Raw genomic sequence first — 18,513 nt, 5'->3', positions numbered from 1 at the left:
GATGGAAGACCCCCCGAGGAAGAGGGGGGAAAGGGGAGGGGGAGGACCGCGTGGTCCTTGGTGCTCTCTGAGCTTGGTTATTTGCTTGTAGGCATTACATGACCTAACTAGGCAACATCATCAGTGTTAGAAAGGAATGGGGTTTCTGGAGAGTAAGAGAAAGGAAGAAAGAAGGCAGAATGAAGAAAGGGAGAAGGAAAAGGGAATAAGAAAAGAAAGGAAGATGAAATAGAAGAGGAGAAGGGAAATAAGGCAGAATGAAGAAAGGAAGGAGGAGAAAGGAAGGAGAAAGGAAAGGAAGAGGAGATAGAGGAGGAGATGGAAGAGGAGGAGGGATATATATACCTTCTCCATCCCGGTGAGAAGCCGTTGGAGTTCTTCCAATTTAAGGTCCTTCATTTCCAGTTCCGTTTCGGCTTTCCGGAGGGCGATGCCCGAGTGCTCCGCTTCCCTCCGATAATGCGAGATGGACGTCTGAACACAGGAGGAGGAAAATCCGGATTTAACACTCCTCCCACCCAGTTAAGAGCTGCATGCAACGAAATTTCATTTTTGATGGGTGCCAATTAGTGTACGTTCAAAGTGACAATAAAGTTATTCTATTCTATTGCAATCTTCTATTCCATTCCTTATTCTATTCTATTCCAATATTTTATTCCATTCCTTATTCTATTCTATTCTCTATTCTATTCCAATCTTCTATTCCATTCCATTCTATTATTCTATTCTCTATTCTCTTCCATTACTATTCTCTATTCTATTCCAATATTTTATTCCATTCCTTATTCTATTCTATTCCAATCTTCTATTCCATTCCATTCTATTATTCTATTCTCTATTCTATTCCATTCTTTATTCTATTCTATTCTCTATTCTATTCCAATATTTTATTCCATTCCTTATTCTGTTCTATTCTCTATTCTATTCCAATCTTGTATTCCATTCCATTCTATTATTCTATTCTCTATTCTATTCCATTCCTTATTCTATTCTCTATTCTATTCCAATATTTTATCCCATTCCTTATTCTATTCTCTATTCTATTCCAATCTTCTATTCCATTCCATTCTATTATTCATTCTATTCCATTCCTTATTCTATTCTCTATTCTATTCCAATATTTTATTCCATTCCTTATTCTATTCTCTATTCTATTCCAATCTTCTATTCCATCCCATTCTATTATTCTATTCCCTATTCTATTCCATTCCTTATTCTATTCTATTCTATTCCAATCTTCTATTCCATTCCATTCCATTATTCTATTCTCTATTCTATTCCAATATTTTATTCCATTCCTTATTCTATTCTATATTCCAATATTTATTCTATTCTCTATTCTATTCCAGTATTTTATTCCATTCCTTATTCTATTCTATATTCCAATATTTATTCTATTTTATTCTATTCTATTCTAATATTCTGTCCTGTCCTGCCCTATTCTATTCTATTGCAAGAAACAATCCATTTGCAACCCAATATTTTGCACTTCAGCCTCCCTTACCTCGTAGGCCGAGCGGTCAGACTGGTGCCTCTTCTCGGCCTCCTGAAGTTTTGAAAAGAGTCTCTTGGTCGTCTCGCGCATGATGGAGATGTCCTCGGTGGGATAGGTGGGTTCGTCCTAAGCGCAAGAAGAGGGGGGGTTTAATCCCGCTTGTCGTAAGTGGGGGACTCCCTGTAAAAATACCCGCTATTGTTCCAATGGTGTTTTTTTTTTTTAAAAGGGACAAATGTGATTTCCGTTGTTTCTTTCATGTTTAAAGAAACTCAAAATCATCTGAAGGTGGGCAGGAAAACTTAGAAAAATAAGAAATGAAATAGATGAGTTTGCTAGACTTTTAAGGTTCTTAAACTGATCCAAGGAAGCTGCCCCCCCAAAAAACGTGCGTCTAAAACATCACCCCAAATTCAGGGGGGGGGGGAAGACACCCTGTTTTTATTTATTCTTCATTTACAGTATTTATTCCATGTTTGAAATCTAGAGTGGTGCTCTGGGGTCCCACAATCAGAAAGCTGTGAGTTCAATTCTAGGCCGAGGCAGATATTTCCCACTCTGGGCACAATGAGAATATATATCTGCCGAACAACACTCTGGCGACAGGGCGAGCGTCCGGCCAGTAAAAAACACTTTGCTAGCTCCATTCAGTTGCCCGGACTCCACCCCAAAAGGGATTATGGGGGGTGGTTAAAGGTGGACCAACAGCCTTAAAAAAAAATTTGCACAAATATTAGAATAAAAACAGGGAGAATTAAAAGCAAGGGAAATATTAAAAATCCGGGCACTGACCTGACTTATGGATACGGTGCGGTACGTGACTGTCCGAAGAGGCTGGAAGCCGTTTGACTTATTGGAGGGAAACTTGTGTTGTCAGAAACGGAGGAAGAAGAAAAACATAAAAATGAGATTTCAGCATGGCACCGAGGGCACCAATCCATTCTATCGAAAAACAGGGTGCTGAGTTTGGTTTCACACACACACACTCCAACTCTGAAGCCAGGGACACCTCCTTCCCGGAGCTGCCGAGGCTCCCATCGGGCGCGGCACATGTGCGGCTATGCCAAGAAACTCAAAGAGACAGTGCCAACAACCCTGTGCCACCTGGGCATGGCTGGGCGAAGGAGGAGTGAATCAGCCGGCTAGGCAAGGTGAGTTTTGGTGCCAGGGAGACGCAAAGCATCTCTTGCCAAGCTGGAGTGTGTGTGTGTGTGGGGGGGATTATTGGCAAAGCTTGAAAGTTTGGCAACTTGACCAGGCTGTCAAAAGTAGGCATGGATTTGGGGGGTGGGCAGGAATAAAAGCCTGTCTTTTTGTGCCAAACCTCCCCCCCCCCAAAGTGATTTTAGGGGATCAAACATCTCCCCCTAGAAAGAGAAGCAGTTTTTGTTTCTATATTTTGTTTCTGTCTTGTATATATCCCTTTTATCTTTTTTAAGTTGTATTATTTGCAAGCCCCCCTCACCAAAACTTCCACTTTTCTCTGCAAAGTATTTCCCTTTTTATTTTTTTAACTACTTCTTTTGGGGGGGGGGAGTATTTCCCCCATCCTTTCCTCTCTAATCTTTCTACCTTTCCCTGAATTTCCATAACATTGTCCGATGAATTCTTGTTTTTCACTTCTTCCTCTTCTATGCTTTTAACTCCTTGCCTTTCATTTAAATCCCACCCACCCCCCTTTCAAATTCTATTTCTATCTTCTTCTTTTTTTCCTGTGGGCGTAAACAAACTTTCTGTCTCTTTTGTTGTCTCTCAAGGATTCACGCGCTTTTTTTTTAGCTTAAAAAATACTTCTCCATGCATCTGAAAACTCCATTTTGTAATGATTTAAAAGGCTTTTTAACGACCTCCCCAATTATTTAGCTTTTTGCAACTGACCCAATTTAAAGCCTCTTTAGTTTCCTTGTTTTTCTTCAATTCTTGTGGAGGGGAATAATTTTGCATTTATAGGCAGAATTTTGCATTTCAATGCAAAGTTTAAGGATGGCTCCAAGCACAAAAGAAGACATTTTCCTTGTGTGGAGAGAAGGAGAGAAGGAAGGAGGGAAGGAAGGAGGGAAGGAAGGAGGGAAGGAGAGAAGGAGAGAAGAAAGGAGGGAAGGAAGGAGGGGAGGAGAGAAGGAGAGAAGAAAGGAGGGAAGGGGGAAGGAAGGAGGGAAGGAGAGAAGGAGAGAAGAAAGGAGGGAAGGAAGGAGGGAAGGAGGGAAGGAAGGAGGGAAGGAAGGAGGGAAGGAGAGAAGGAGAGAAGAAAGGAGGGAAGGAAGGGGGAAGGAAGGAGGGAAGGAGAGAAGGAGAGAAGAAAGGAGGGAAGGAAGGAGGGAAGGAGAGAAGGAAGGAGGGAAGGAAGGAGGGAAGGAGAGAAGAAAGGAGGAAGGAAGGAAGGAAGGAAGGAAGGAAGAAGAAGTAGGATTGTTGTAAAATAAGATGGGTGTATGGGATGGTAAGAAAGCAATCTCAATTATATCGTCAATTGTAGGGGAGAAAAATCGTTATAAATACATATTATTAACAACAGTTATGAGATTATATCATTGTGAATGTATATATGAGAAATAAAATTTATTTAATAAAATAAAATAAAATAAAAGAAGACATTTTCCAGCAAGATTTGATGGGGGGGGGGGAAAGCACCCGAAATCACAAGCAAATTTTTGCAACCAGATTTGAAGAGGGGAAGCAGCAATGGATGGAAACTAACCGAGGAGAGAAGGAACAAGCCGGAAACTAAGGAGAAACTTCCTAACCGGGAGAATAATTAGCCAGCGGAACAGCTTGTCACTAGATATCGTGGCTGATCCTCCTCCTCTGGAGGTTTTTAAGAAGATATTTGTCGGAGGTGATATGGGATCTCCTGCTCGACCAGGGGGCTGGACTGGAAGACCTCCAAGGTCCCTTCCAACTCTTGTTAGCTGGTTTCGGTTCTGATTTTTGGAGCTCAGGGTGACATTTATTTTATTTTGTTTTTATTTTAACTGGCAGGCCGGGAAAAGTTTGGAAACTTGCTCCAAGCAGCCAGGAGACGTTCAGATTTTTTTTTCTTCCCTTCCCTTCCCAAATCCCAGCCTCTCCCCGTTTTGCTGCCGTGTTGAAAAAGGCGTCCATTACCTCTGGCGGATGACAGTTGTCGTTTGTCAACGGTGGGGCCCCGTTTTCGTGCTTCGCCCTCTCTTCGGCCCGGGCTTTCAGGTACACCTGAGTCAACACAACCACAACAAGAGACAACAGACAGGAATGAGAGAGAGGTGGAGGGGAGAACCAGACCCATATTTTCCTGGGATGCACGAAAACTGGGATTAGGAAAAGCCAGGCAGGGAGCATGGAAAAACACACACACAGAGAGACACAAACTCTCACTCACACACACACACCCCGAGGAGCTTAAAAAAAAAAGCAGGCTGCACCGGTTCTGCGAACACAACGGCACCCCGGGGGCCGTTCGAGTGCGCACAAAACCTTCCTTGCCAGAAATGTCTCTTTTTTTGCAGGATTGAGGGGTGGCTGGGCTTCGAAGGCGAAACTCCAGCTGGGAGCCAGGAAAGAGGCCGAAAAAACAACACAACAAGACAAGAGACAAACTTCAGAGCGGCAGAAAAAACAACGGCTGCCAACCTGTTGAGGACTAGTATATTGCACGTGTCAAAAAGAGGGCTGGGAAAATATCCGCGGGACCCCTCGCGTCCTGGACGTGAATCGTTTCAACTCCTACCCTCAAAACGAGACTATAAGGCACACCAGGACAATTGTATTATTGTATTGTATTACAACTAGACACAAGGATGGGTTTCCCCCCCCAAATGCCATCACTCTGCTAAACGTCTAATTTCCTCGCCACTGTCAAATTATCTACTAAGACTGAATTACTATTATTCTTCTCTTCCTTCCTAGTATCTGTCTCTCCCCACTTAGGACTTGCTTGTATCTTTACAATTTATACTGTTTTATTTATTTCCTAGCCTTCTTCCTCCTCCTCCTCTCATATAAATCTAATAAATATATAAATCTAATAAACTTAAACCTCTCGGAAAACCTCCCTCTCCTTCTAGCCCGGATGATGTCATCTAGATGGGTCTGCAAGAAAACCAGCAAGCTCAGAGGGAATCAAGGACCCCACAGTCCTCTCTCCTCTTTTTCTTCCTCTTCCTCTCCGCAATCCCCTCTCCTTCTAACACTGATGGTGTTACCTAGTTGGGTCACGAAACGTCTGCAAGAAAACGGGCAAGCTCGGAGGGAATCAAGGACCCCACAGTCCATCCTCCTCTCTCATCCTCCTCTTTTTCTTCCTGTTCCTCCCCGCAATGCCAGTCCTCCTTTCTTCCTCCTCTTCCTCCCCACAATCCCCTCTCGCACAGACTGGGCCTCCTCCGAATTCCATCTGCCAGTCAATGTCGACTGGCGACCACACGGAGGAGAGCCTTTTCTGTTGCTGCCCCGACCCTATGGAACGAGCTCCCCATGGAGATCCGCACCCTCACCACGACCCAGACCTTCCGCGCAGCCCTCAAGATCTGGCTCTCCCAGCAGGCCTGGGGATAGGCTTCCAATTACCCGCCCGAGTGTTTGATTGCTGAATGAAAGCTGTGTTTTATTATTTTTCTTTTGTTCACAAAGTGTTTGTTTTGACCTTGCACTTCCCCTCCCCTGTGGTTGTAAGCCGCCCTGAGTCCCCTCAGGGAAAAGGGCGGCATATAAATCCCAATAAACCTAAACCTAAACCAATCTCCTTCTAACACTGATGGTGTTACCTAGTTGGGTCACGAAACGTCTGCAAGAAAACCGGCAAGCTCAGAGGGAATCAAGGACCCCACAGTCCATCCTCCTCTCTCCTCCTCCTCTTTTTCTTCCCGTTCCTCCCCGCAATGCCAGTCCTCCTCCTTTCTTCCTCCCCGCAATCCCCTCTCCTTCTAACACTGATGGTGTTACCTAGTTGGGTCATGAAACGTCTGCAAGAAAGCTCAGAGGGAATCAAGGACTCACAGTTCCTCCTCCTACTTTTCAGCAACCTCCCTCTCCTTCCAGCCCTGATGGTGTAACCTAGCTGGGTTGTGAAACGTCTGCAAGAAAACCAGCAAGCTGAAGAGGGCACCTTCATTTCAACCCCGAGCTCCAAATATTCTCCCTTATCGGTCTGTTAAATTTATTGTTTGCCCATCTCACTATCAAACGTCTCCGAGCAGCGAGAGGAGGTCGAAGGAAGGGGGAGTGGTTAGGCCTGGCGTGTTCTCATCCCCCCCCCCCCCCCGGGGAAGCCCCTCACCTTAATTATCTCTTCGTCCCCCTCGTTAGACTTGATGCATTCGGACGCCAGGCCGTGGCTGCTGGCCGGACGGTTGGCCACCATGGCGAAGGCTCGTCCCACCGGCTGCGACGAGAAGACACAGAGCGAAGAGTTAAGCGTTGTGACCGAGGCTTCCCCAGAGCAGGAAGCAAAGTCCCGATTGTCCCGACAAAAACCCCTTTTATTCATTGGCTGTGAATTCTGCTCATTCGCATCCAGCAAAGTCTTTCGAGGGAGGATTTACGGTCACAGACCTTATCAGGCTTGGAGAGCTGCCAATATCTGCAAAAATTGGCAAGGAGTTTCGGAGAGTCACGAACCAATTAAGCGAACTAATGGTCTCCTGCAAACTCCACTCCCCTGTCGCTCCTCTTTTATGTCCTCTGGGAGGGGCCATTCACCGTCCACCTTACCCCTGAGTTGACCCCTGTTCTTTAGCTGTTCCCTTCACATGTGCACACAGGGAACAGGCTCCAGCTGTTCTTCTGCCTCACTGATGTCTGACTCCGAAGGCAGCTGATAACTGTCAGACGGCCCTGGCCCCCTCTCTGCCTCCGGACGCAGAGCCTCCCCCAGACTCCAGGATTAGCCCATCTTCCTCCCCAACCCTCCTCAATGTCTGAATCCACTGGCGGGCCACAACATTAAGAGGGGGGAGGGAGGTAGAGGGGGGGGGAGGTTCAAAGCCAGCAAAGACCCCCAAAATACACCCCTTTCCCACCACTCCAGGTTGGAGTGAGCAAGGAACTCGTCCCGATTTTGTTCAGACCAACTTCGGCCATTTTTTAAAAGACTTGTGGACTTCAACTCCCAGAATTCCCTGGCCCGAAGAATTCTGGGAGTTGAAGTCCACAAGTCTTAAAGGGACAACCTCGATTGAGACGGAGGCCCTGGGATTTCCAGCTGCTGAAATATTCTGCAACAAAAGTTGCAGAAACAAAGCGGGCCTTCCTCGCAGGGCTGACCGGCGCATATGCTCTCTCACCTTTTGCCTCATTTGGTCTGGTCGGTCCCCCGGAAGGTCATTCTGAAGGGTCAGCCTTAAGACTTTGACGCTGTCCTGAAGTCGCCGTAAGGAGAGAGGTTGAAAAAAAAAGAGAGCAGTTAGTGGCGTTTGGCTCATGCAAATGTATTCAGATTTATTTTAATTTATCGGCTGTCCCACTCTGGGGGTGTGGGGGGGGGGTCTCTAAGCAGAGAGGGAAAATATTTCCCCCATTTTAGGCCTGGGAGAGGGAAAGAATGCAAAAAAAGAATAACTTTCCCCGGAGAAGAAATTGCCATTTGCAACACGCCAGCATTGGGGGAGACGGAGGAGAATCGAAACGAGATTAAAAAACGATAAAGGCTGTGACTGGAATTAGGCGTGGGAACCTCATTACCCTATGCAAATGAGCTGTGCCACCAGATGTCTTTCCCACCAGATGTTCCCATCCAACAGGAAAAAAGGCAGTTTAAAAAAAAAAATGCATTGTGTTCCAAGCATAATGGTCTGCGGTCAGGATGAAAGCCCCCTCCCCACCCCACCCCAAAAATTATGCAGCCTGCAGGCACCCTTCACCAGAGGTCAACTCAAGAGTAAAGCCCCATTGAGGGTTTCCTACATTAACCAGAGAGATCAAAATACGAGAAGTCGGTTTGTGGCGTAACCACTAATGTGGGGTTTGCTCCGTTGAAGGCAGAGAAGAGCAGCGATTCTTCGGCTAAACTTTTACGGAATTCCCCACCCGGAGCGAGTCCAAAGTTTCATTAAAGTTCCTTTCTGCTTGGAAACCACTTCTGGACTTTATCCTTGGGGGGGGGAATGGAAGTTTTGAGGACCGGAATGAGTTTGTTGTCCTAGAAACTGGTTGAAAGGCAGAGCAAACATGAAGATTTAAATTGTTTTTTGATATTACTGCCCGGAGAAAAAATTGGATGTCACTCCTTCCTTGCTTCTCTTCCTTCCTACCCTCCTCATTCCCCCCTTTCTCTATTTCTTCCTTCTCTTCCTTCCTCTGTTTTTTCTTCCTTCCTTTCTTTTTCTTCTCATTCCTTCCTATCTATTTTCCTTCCTTTCCTTTTTCTTTCTTTCCTTCCTCTTTCCTTTCTTCTCTTCCTTCCTATCTCCTTTTCTCTATTTCTTCCTTCTCTTCCTTCCTCTATTTTTTCCTTCCTTCCTTTCTTTTTCTTCTCATTCCTTCCTATCTATTTTCCTTCCTTTCCTTTTTCTTTCTTTCCTTCCTTCCTCTTTCCTTTCTTCTCTTCCTTCCTACCCTCCTCATTCCCCCCTTTCTCTATTTCTTCCTTCTCTTCCTTCCTCTATTTTTTTCTTTTTCTTCCTTCCTTTTTCTCCTCATTCCTTCCTATCTATTTTCCTTCCTTTCCTTTTTCTTTCTTTCATCCCTCTTTCCTTTCTTCTCTTCCTTCCTACCCTCCTCATTCCCCCCTTCCTCTATTTTTTTTCTTCCTTCCTTTCTTTTTCTTCTCATTCCTTCCTATCTATTTTTCTTCCTTTCCTTTTTCTTTCTTTCCTTCCTTCCTCTTTCCTTTCTTCTCTTCCTTCCTACCTCCCTCTCTCCCACTTTCTCTATTTCTTCCTGCTCTTCCTTCCTCTATTTCTTTTCCTTCTCATTCCTTCCTATTTTCCTTCCTTTCCTTTTTCTTTTTTCTTTCTTTCCTTCTTCTTTCCTCTTGTTCCTTCCTACCTCCCTCACTCCTCCCTTTCTCTATTTCTTCCTTCTCTTCCTTCTTCCTTTCCTCTATTTTTCTTTCCCTTCCTTCCTGTTTTTTCCTCCCTTTCTTTTTCTTCTTCTTTTCTCATTCCTTCCTATTTTCCTTCCTTTCCTTCCTCTCTTTTCATCCCTTCTTTCTTTTTCTCTCTTTCCAGTTCAAATCTCCACCCTAGCCATTCCCACCGGTAATATAACGAAGATGCCACCCACAGAGACCCTTCTGTACTCCCAAAAGTAGAAAAACTGTCTTGGATATCTTACTATTATTATTATTATTATTCTAATTCTAATTATTTTCCCTCCAGAGATACAAGCTCACATCCGGGTCTGCAATCCCACGCCAAGAAACCACGTTTGACAAAGGTGGTACGAAGGACTTGATAGCAAAACGGAGCCTTCACAGCCCCTTACCCCAAAACTAAAAAACACACAAGGAGCCATTCCAGAATTCCCTCCACACACGGACACCCTCCCTCCCGCTGTTGTGCACGCAGCGGCTGGCCGGGGTTGCAATCAACGCTCTTCAAAACCGGCACGACAACTTTGCTTTCCAACCGAGCTGTCAAAACACTCCTGTGTTGTCTCTGCCCTTCGCAACTCAAGATGGGATCCGCGACAATAAATTCAGAGGAGAAGGAAGTGGAGGAGGCTGTTCGGAAGAGCTGACATGCCTCCCCCCTTCGGAGGAGCTGTGTCGGTATGTAAATTGGCTTCGTTTTCCCCAATAAATTCAGAGGAAGAGGAGGCTGTTCGGAAGAGCTGACATGCCTCCCCCCTTCGGAGAAGCTGTGTCGGTATGTAAATTGGCCTCGTTTTCCCCAATAAATTCAGAGGAGAAGGAGGCTGTTCGGAAGAGCTGACATGCCTCCCCCCTCCGGAGGAGCTGTGTCGGTATGGAAATTGGCCTCCTTTTCCCCAATAAATTCAGAGGAGAAGGAGGCTGTTCGGAAGAGCTGACATGCCTCCCCCCTTCGGAGGAGCTGTGTCGGTATGTAAATTGGCCTCGTTTTCCCCAATAAATTCAGAGGAGGAGGAGGCTGTTCGGAAGAGCTGACATGCCTCCCCCCTCCGGAGGAGCTGTGTCGGTATGGAAATTGGCCTCCTTTTCCCCAATAAATTCAGAGGAGGAGGAGGCTGTTCGGAAGAGCTGACATGCCTCCCCCCTTCGGAGGAGCTGTGTCGGTATGTAAATTGGCCTCGTTTTCCCTAATAAATTCAGAGGAGGAGGAGGAGGCTGTTCGGAACAGCTGACATGCCTCCCCCCTTCGGAGGAGCTGTGTCGGTATGTAAATTGGCCTCCTTTTCCCGAGCTAAAGGGAAGTCCTTTTCCTCCTCTGACCTTCTGCCGAAAGCCCATTTTGGTAAAAGGAGTTTTGGCCCGATGCCGGAGAAGAAAAACCAGCAGCAGCCAAGATGTCAACACAACAAGGCCTTTTATCTTGCGGTATATTCCGGGAAGAAGGAAAAAGACGCCTCGAGCCTTCCTTTCGCGACGGAGAAGAGGGCCTTCTAGAGAAGACCACCAGAAGTTTCCAATTCAATGTAAGGCCGACCCAAACCCACCCTTTTCCCCACGCTGTCATTGTGCGTGCAGAAAAATTGACAATAAAGTTGACCTTGTCTTAACTGGACCCCACAAACATAGAGAAATAAAGAGGTGGATGGGACCTTGGAGGTCTTCTAGTCCAACCCGCCTTGCTCAAGGCAAGAGACCGTATAGTACCACTCCAATACAATGGTTGTCTACGTTTGAAAGCCTTGAGTGATGGAAGACCCATAAGATTGCCAGGACCACGAAAGCAAGGAAGTCAACAGCCTTGGGTCGAACAATAAAGTTAGAGAAGCTTCCTTAGATAGATAGATAGATAGATAGATAGATAGATAGATAGATAGATAGATAGATAGATAGATAGATAGATAGATAGATAGATAGATAGATGATAGATGGATGGATAGATAGATGATAGACAGAGATAGATAGAGATAGATAGATAGATAGATAGATAGATAGATAGATAGATAGATAGATAGATAGATAGATAGATAGATGGATGGATGATAGGTGGGTGGGTGGGTGGGTGGATGATAGATATATAGAGATACAGAAATAGATAGATAGATAGATAGATAGATAGATAGATAGATAGATAGATAGATAGATGGATAGATAGATTATATATATATATATAGATAGATAGATAGATAGATAGATAGATAGATAGATAGATAGATAGATAGATAGATAGATAGATGATAGATAGTTTATTTAGCTCAGTGGCTAAGATGCTCAGCTTGTCGATCAGAAAGGTCGGCAGTTCGAATCCCTAGCGCCGCATAACGGAGTGAGCTCCCGTGATTTGTCCCAGCTTCTGCCAACCTAGCAGTTCGAAAGCACGTAAAAATGCAAGTAGGAAAATAGGGACCACCTTTGGTGGGAAGGGAACAACGTTCCGTGCTCCTTCGGCATTGAGTCATGCCGGCCACATGACACCGGAGACGTCTTCGGACAGCGCTGGCTCTTCGGCTTTGAAAGGGAGATGAGCAACTAGCACAGATGTGCGAGGGGAACCATTACCTCTAGTTTATTTATACATTTCTAATTAACATATATAAGTGCCTTGTGAACAGCGTATTGTCTGAGTCAATTGCTTACATAATAAAGCTTCCCCATCTCCTCATTTCTCCTTCTGTTATCCAAACCACCGAAAAAGCAAACCCCGTATTTGAAAATATTCTGCATCTTCCTTTTTCTTTGGTCTTGAATTTTAGTCTATCCAATCTAGTATTTTTTTTAAAAAAAATATTCAACATGAGCCATATTGAAGGGCAGAATTCCAGAAACTAAAATTTGATTTTTTTAAAATTTTATCTCCCGATGTTTCCCCATTGTCCCGCCAATTTAACCAATTTCGTTGTATTTAAGTACAGCCACAACAAAGATTATACTTAATACTTTCAAAAATGGGGGCAGTCCTTGACTTACGACACAGTTGGGGGACTGGACAAGGGAGCTTGTTCAAATGAGCTGCATCCGATTTGACTGCCTTTTTGTTGCCGTGGCTGGTAAGTGGAATATTGGTCGTTAAGCGAATCCGGCTTCCCTCGTGGGTTTTGCTCATCGGAATGCCAGCCGGGAAGGTCGCAAGTGGTGATCACGCGACCCCGGGACGCTGCAGCCGTCATAAATACGTTATCGGTTGCCGAGGGCCTGAATTTTAATCGCGCGGACCGTGGGGAAAAAAGTTGTAAGCCACTTTTTTTCCCCCAGTGGTGTCGTAACTTTGAACGGTGGCTTTGAACAGTCATTAAGTCGAGGACCAGGTGTATTTTTTTTAAAAAAAATCTGTTTTCTCTTCCTTATTTTTAATTTTTATCTTTTTTAGAGTTTTATCCTGTAAGCCGCCCGGAGTTCTTGGAGATTGGGCGACATATAAATTCATTAAATTTGGATTTATTTGTGGATTTGCCTCAAGTTAATAAGAGCAGCCGGAAAAATCCTAAAATTTAGGGAGGACGAAGACAGGCTATACTTTTGCACACCTTTCACAACTGGGGAACTGGTTTATTTTGGGAGATAACAACTATAATTTTAAAATCCCCAGGTTGAATGTCTGAGAAGGCCCATATTTAAATAGAAAAAACACTTCTACCCAACTTGTCGAAAGCTTTTCACTCATCGCCTTATTCTTATTTATTTTTTTAAGCTGTTCTTTCTCATCTCCTAATTACAGCTAATAATTCTGGCATGTAACGAGCTGGATTATTCAGATTTTTTTTTTAAAGTTTCTTTCAAAAAGACCGAAGTCTATAAAAAAAAATTGGACCCATAAAATTCTTTTATTTTCAAATGGGCAACGCCTGAAATCGAGAGAAGAGCAAGCACTCTGTACATGTTCAGAGGTCTTCTTTTTTTACTTTGAAAGTTAAGGAAAGAGGAGGAAGGAAGGAAGGAATGCAATTAAACGTAGAAAGAAGAGTGGGAGGGGGGAAAGGGAAGGTAAATTTTTTCTTGCCAAGTCATTGGTTGAAGTCGGAGGCAGAGAGAGGCTGTAAATATTCCAAGAATCCGGGTGGGAAAATGCAGACGGCCAAGGAAAATAAAAGGGGGAGGGAGGGGGGGAGGAGAGACAAGAGATAAGAGACACCCAAGTGCATTTTCAGGAGATGACACTATCCAGATATGCTTATCAGCCTCGGTTTTAAGGAGGGGCGGAATTCTGCAATCAATCTTTTATCTGTGGGAGAAAATTTAATCAAGGCAAGCTAGACTCGGTTCTCCCGACTTGGAAAAGAAAAGTCAATTTTGGATTTTGGGTAGGAAATTAAAAGGGAGGAAGAAAGGAAAGAATTAAAAGGGAGAAAGAGAGAAAGTAAGGAAATTTAAAGGGGGAAAGAAAGAAAGGAAGAAAGAAAGGAAGGAATTAAAAGGGAGAAAGAGAGAAAGTAAGGAAATTTAAAGGGGGAAAGAAAGGAAGAAAGAAAGAAAGGAAGGAATTAAAAGGGAGAAAGAGAGAAAGTAAGGAAATTTAAAGGGGGAAAGAAAGAAAGGAAGAAAGAAAGGAAGGAATTAAAAGGGAGAAAGAGAGAAAGTAAGGAAATTTAAAGGGGGAAAGAAAGAAAGGAAGAAAGAAAGAAAGGAAGGAATTAAAAGGGAGAAAGAGAGAAAGTAAGGAAATTTAAAGGGGGAAAGAGAGAAAGGAAGGAAGGAAATTTAAAGGGAGAAAGGAAGGAAGGAATTAAAAGGGAGAAAGAGAGAAAGTAAGGAAATTTAAAGGGGGAAAGAAAGAAAGGAAGAAAGAAAGAAAGGAAGGAATTAAAAGGGAGAAAGAGAGAAAGTAAGGAAATTTAAAGGGGGAAAGAAAGAAAGGAAGAAAGAAAGAAAGGAAGGAATTTAAAGGGGGAAAGAGAGAAAGGAAGGAAGGAAATTTAAAGGGAGAAAGGAAGGAAGGAATTAAAAGGGAGAAAGAGAGAAAGTAAGGAAATTTAAAGGGGGAAAGAAAGAACGGAAGGAATTAAAAGGGAGAAAGAGAGAAAGGAAGGAAATTTAAAGGGAGAAAGGAAGGAAGGAATTAAAAGGGAGAAAGAGAGAAAGGAAGGAAATTTAAAGGGGGAAAGAAAGAAAGGAAGGAAGGAAATTAAAAAGGAGAAAGGAAGGAAGGAATTAAAAGGGAGAAAGAAAGGAAATTTAAAGGGGGAAAGAAAGGAAGGAAGGAATTAAAAGGGAGAAAGAGAGAAAGGAAGGAAATTTAAAGGGGGAAAGAAAGAACGGAAGAAAATTAAAAGGGGGTGGAAAAGAAAAGAGATTTTCTCTACCTGGGGAAGAGACAAAGGGCGTCTCTCTCTGCGTGCAGGCAGTCCTCAACTTATGACAGTTCACTTAATGACTGTCCAGAGTTAGAACGGCACTGAAAAATGTGAGTTATGACCACTTTTCACACAACAGTCGCAGTAACCCCCTGGTCTCACACGGTCAAAATTCAGCCCCTCGGCAGCTGACTCAGATTTATGGCGGTCGCGGTGTCCCCCTCCCGGGGGGTCGTGCGATTTCCCCCTTTTGCGACCTTCTGCCATGGGGGGGAGCCAGATTCACTTAGCAACCGTCTGACTAACTTAACAACGGCAGCGATTCGCTCAACAACGGTGGCAGGAAAGGGCGTAAAAACCCGGGCAAGATTCACTTAGCGAATGTCTCGCTCAGCGGGAGAAAATCTGGGGCCCCGTTGCCGTCGTAAGCTGAGGACTAATTGGGATCCGTGGATTCTGCCTCACCTGATTCACAACCTGAATCCTAACCCCAAAATTGTGTCGTCATTTTCCCTCTGAGCCAGTTTTTTTTGGGGGGTGGTTTTTGAGTTTCACCTGGTGAGGTAGAAGCTTCGGAATTAATCATCTTTGTTTTTCCTTTGTGTCTTCTGAATCCCAAGATTGCAACTTGACACCTCGGCTTGCCTTAACGCCAGGCGTTGAATCTTAATTTCCATTTAAGGGCAGGCTTTTTAAAACTGCAGAATAAACTCGGTTCATTTGCAAACCTCTCTTCCTTTTAACCTTCTCCTAAGGTTTTGTTGCAAAGCCTTAAAAAGCCACCTTAAAACACCTTTCGAAAGCACCTCTCTCTTTTTTTTTTAATTAAAACTTTTATTTTTATTTGTTTATTTCCAAAAGAAACATATATCGTAAAAAGTATATCAGCTGGTTACAAAAAAGCTTTTTGTGCATCTCTTCCGCCGTCATCAAGTATAATTCAGATTAATTCAAATATCTTAACTCAAATATTTACTATATTGACATCATCCCACCCCCACTTTTATTTGACTACAGTTATTTAAAACATCCTTCATCCTTAAATATACCAAAATTCAATCCACAACCACATACTGGCATTTCATTTACTTATTTATAAAATCCTCCATTAAAAAAGCACCTCTTTATCTCATAAAAAGCAGTAATTTTTTATCCACGGGAGTGAAAAAAAATCTTTAATACAAAATGCGTTTAAGAGTGCCATCTTTCCTTCCTTCCTTCCTTCCTTCCTTCCTTCCTTCCTTCCTTCCTTCCTTCCTTCCTTCCTTCTTTCTTAAAAACCCCTTTGAAATAATTCAGGCACAATTAAATTATTTTACAAACCACAGACACATTAAAAAAAAGGTAATTAACTGACCTCAATGGTTTACTGCAGCAAAAGAGGGATCTTTAATTTACAGCATTTTAACACTTGTAGACCACCAAGAGTTTCATTTATCCAGGAATTATTTTATTTTACAGGGTCCCTCGGAGAGGCAGAGGGGGGGGGAAGAGTCTTAGATGTGATAAATGAATAATGTGAAAATAAAATAATAAGATCCCTTTGCTTTCCAAGAGGCCTATCGACTGGGAAAAGGGATATAAATAATTCAATAAAATTCAACCACAGAATGCCTCAATTTCCCAGACCAAGCCAGGGACCCCCTCTGCACACACACACACCCTGCTTGAAAAAACACATATACACACTCACACAAATTCTGATGTCACCTAAAAAAGACAGCTGCAACATGCCTATTCCAAATTCTTTTTCCTATTTTAAGGCTCCAGGAGGGGATTTATCGCATTTCCACACTCACACACACCGCAAAAGGTTTTAAATTTAAGATGAATTTGGATCCAGGCCGAAAGGGGGAAAGAGAAGCGGCATTTCGTGGCATTAAGTGAAGAACCCTTGAAATAAAAGTTGTGTTTTGGTGTTTTGTGCGTCTCTTAGCATCCTCAGCAGGGTTTCAATCCCACAAGGTCCCAAACTGTGGAATAATATCCTAAATAATATGATGCATTTGGGGAAAGGTTGGTGTCAATCCCAAGGAGAAAAAAATACAACTTTTGCACATGGAAGTTGGGGGTGCAAGCACACACACACACACACACACACAAATCCACCCATCCATCAGAAATATGGATGAATCATCACCAATAATCCATCAATAGCACTGATTTATCAATAATATGTGATTGAGATTACATATATCTGGTTGGGGGCCAGGTATATGTAATGATCTGGTTGGGGGGGGGGGCAATATTGGGCTATGTTTTTTAAAGGCCACAAAAATGGGGGGGGCTCTCTTTGAAACACCCCCCAACTGCAAAAAAAAAGGGGGGGGAATGGAGGCAGGATTCCAACTCCCCTAAGCCACAGCCAGCAGAGAAGCTTGAGGGGCAAGGGGGGGGGGGACTTCATGCAAAGCATCTTCTCCCTAGGAGGGGAAGGAACTCTGCACATGGTCAGGGGCTCCCTTGAGCCCCTGTTTGGCCAATGGGGGCTTCCTTCCCAAGGAAAAAGGCAGCGGATTTGGATCCACCCAGGAAATGGGGCCCCTTTGGCGGCTCTCCACGCTGCACTGCAGACGCATAAATCCAGGAAAAAGGTGGCAGCTTAGAAAATAAAATAAAAAATAAAATAAAATCCGATTTTTGCAATTAAACATTGCAATGAGATATCTCTCTCTATTGCAACATCGGATAGGCAGACAGCAATAAGCTAATAATACAATAATAGACTCTAATAATAATCCAATGCAATAATATGCATATATAATAAAATAATCATAATAGCAATATATGCATACATGCATACATATATATTGCAAAAGGTGCTTCTCCCTGCTTATCTGATGCACGTCACTTCCCCAACGCGGCGCTGCTTTTTTGGGCTTTTCCAAACCAAAAAGCAAAATTTAGCAATGGGGGGGAAAAAAGTGCAACGGTTCAGATGAAGTTGCATTCGCCCCCCGCTCCGCACACGCTTACCGGTTGCTCTTCCAGCGGCTGCAGCTGCGCCAACGTGCAAAGGCCTCGCGAAGCGCTCATCTCCGCCGCGAGGCTCCGGCGCGAATGAGGCGGAGACCGCCACGCCCGCCGCTTATATACCGGCCACGCCCCCTTTCTGACGCCGCCAGCGTTCCGAACCGCTCCAAGCCACGCCTTACGCCACGCCACGCCCCTGCTGGAAGGTGGTTGGCCGGTCTGCTTGAGGCCTCGCGCCGCGGGGCGGAGCGGGGGGGGGGGGAGGAGATGGGGAAGAAAGAGCCTTCTCGGGCTCCGCCCCTTCGTCTCTCTCTCTCTCTCTCTCTCTGCTCCCGCGCATGCGCCTTGTCCCCTAGTGTTCTCTTACCTAAATAACTTTATTAACTAAGGAATTACGTAGAATTTCTTTTTCTGTCTTCGTTGTGAGTTGTATTGTGTTGGGAGTGGGGGGGAGGGAGGGTGCCCTGAGGGATCTCAACCAAACTCATTATACATATGTGTTGTGCACTGACTGTGGGAAGTTTATCACCCAGCCCTCTCTCCCAGAAAAAAAATGAAATATCCTAGGAAATATTGAAAAGGCAGAATATTTCTCTGGGTGTGAAAAAGAAAGAAGCATGTTTTAAAAGACAGAATAGTTGCCTGTAGCTTCCTGCCCCTCCCCAGTTAATGGGCCATTGAGATGGCCGGGCTAGCCCACTTTACATAACAAAGACTTCACCAGCAGGTACCGAAAGGCATGATAATATACT

At 44.1% G+C, this 18,513-nt stretch overlaps 1 protein-coding gene across 1 annotated transcript; it reads right to left on the bottom strand.

Annotated features, from left to right (window-relative positions):
* Nucleotides 1-373: 373 nt before the first annotated feature.
* TUFT1 (tuftelin 1) lies at nucleotides 374-17,846 on the bottom strand (the record flags this gene model as incomplete). The annotated part of the gene is given in 7 exon segments (XM_087705034.1): nucleotides 374-474; nucleotides 1,505-1,621; nucleotides 2,288-2,359; nucleotides 4,601-4,687; nucleotides 6,750-6,854; nucleotides 7,756-7,830; nucleotides 17,765-17,846. Coding segments are annotated over 7 exon segments (617 nt in total), but the record flags the coding sequence as incomplete, so codon positions are not given.
* Between the last annotated feature and the right edge of the window lie 667 nt (nucleotides 17,847-18,513).

The sequence above is a fragment of the Thamnophis sirtalis genome, unplaced genomic scaffold (assembly GCF_051295495.1).
Source record: "Thamnophis sirtalis isolate CommonGarterSnake01/CBP01778 unplaced genomic scaffold, rThaSir2_p1.2 scaffold_2, whole genome shotgun sequence".
NCBI classification, from domain to species: Eukaryota; Metazoa; Chordata; class Lepidosauria; order Squamata; family Natricidae; genus Thamnophis; species Thamnophis sirtalis.
Note: the sequence above shows the minus strand (reverse complement) of the source record. Positions and strands in the feature narration are given on the sequence as shown.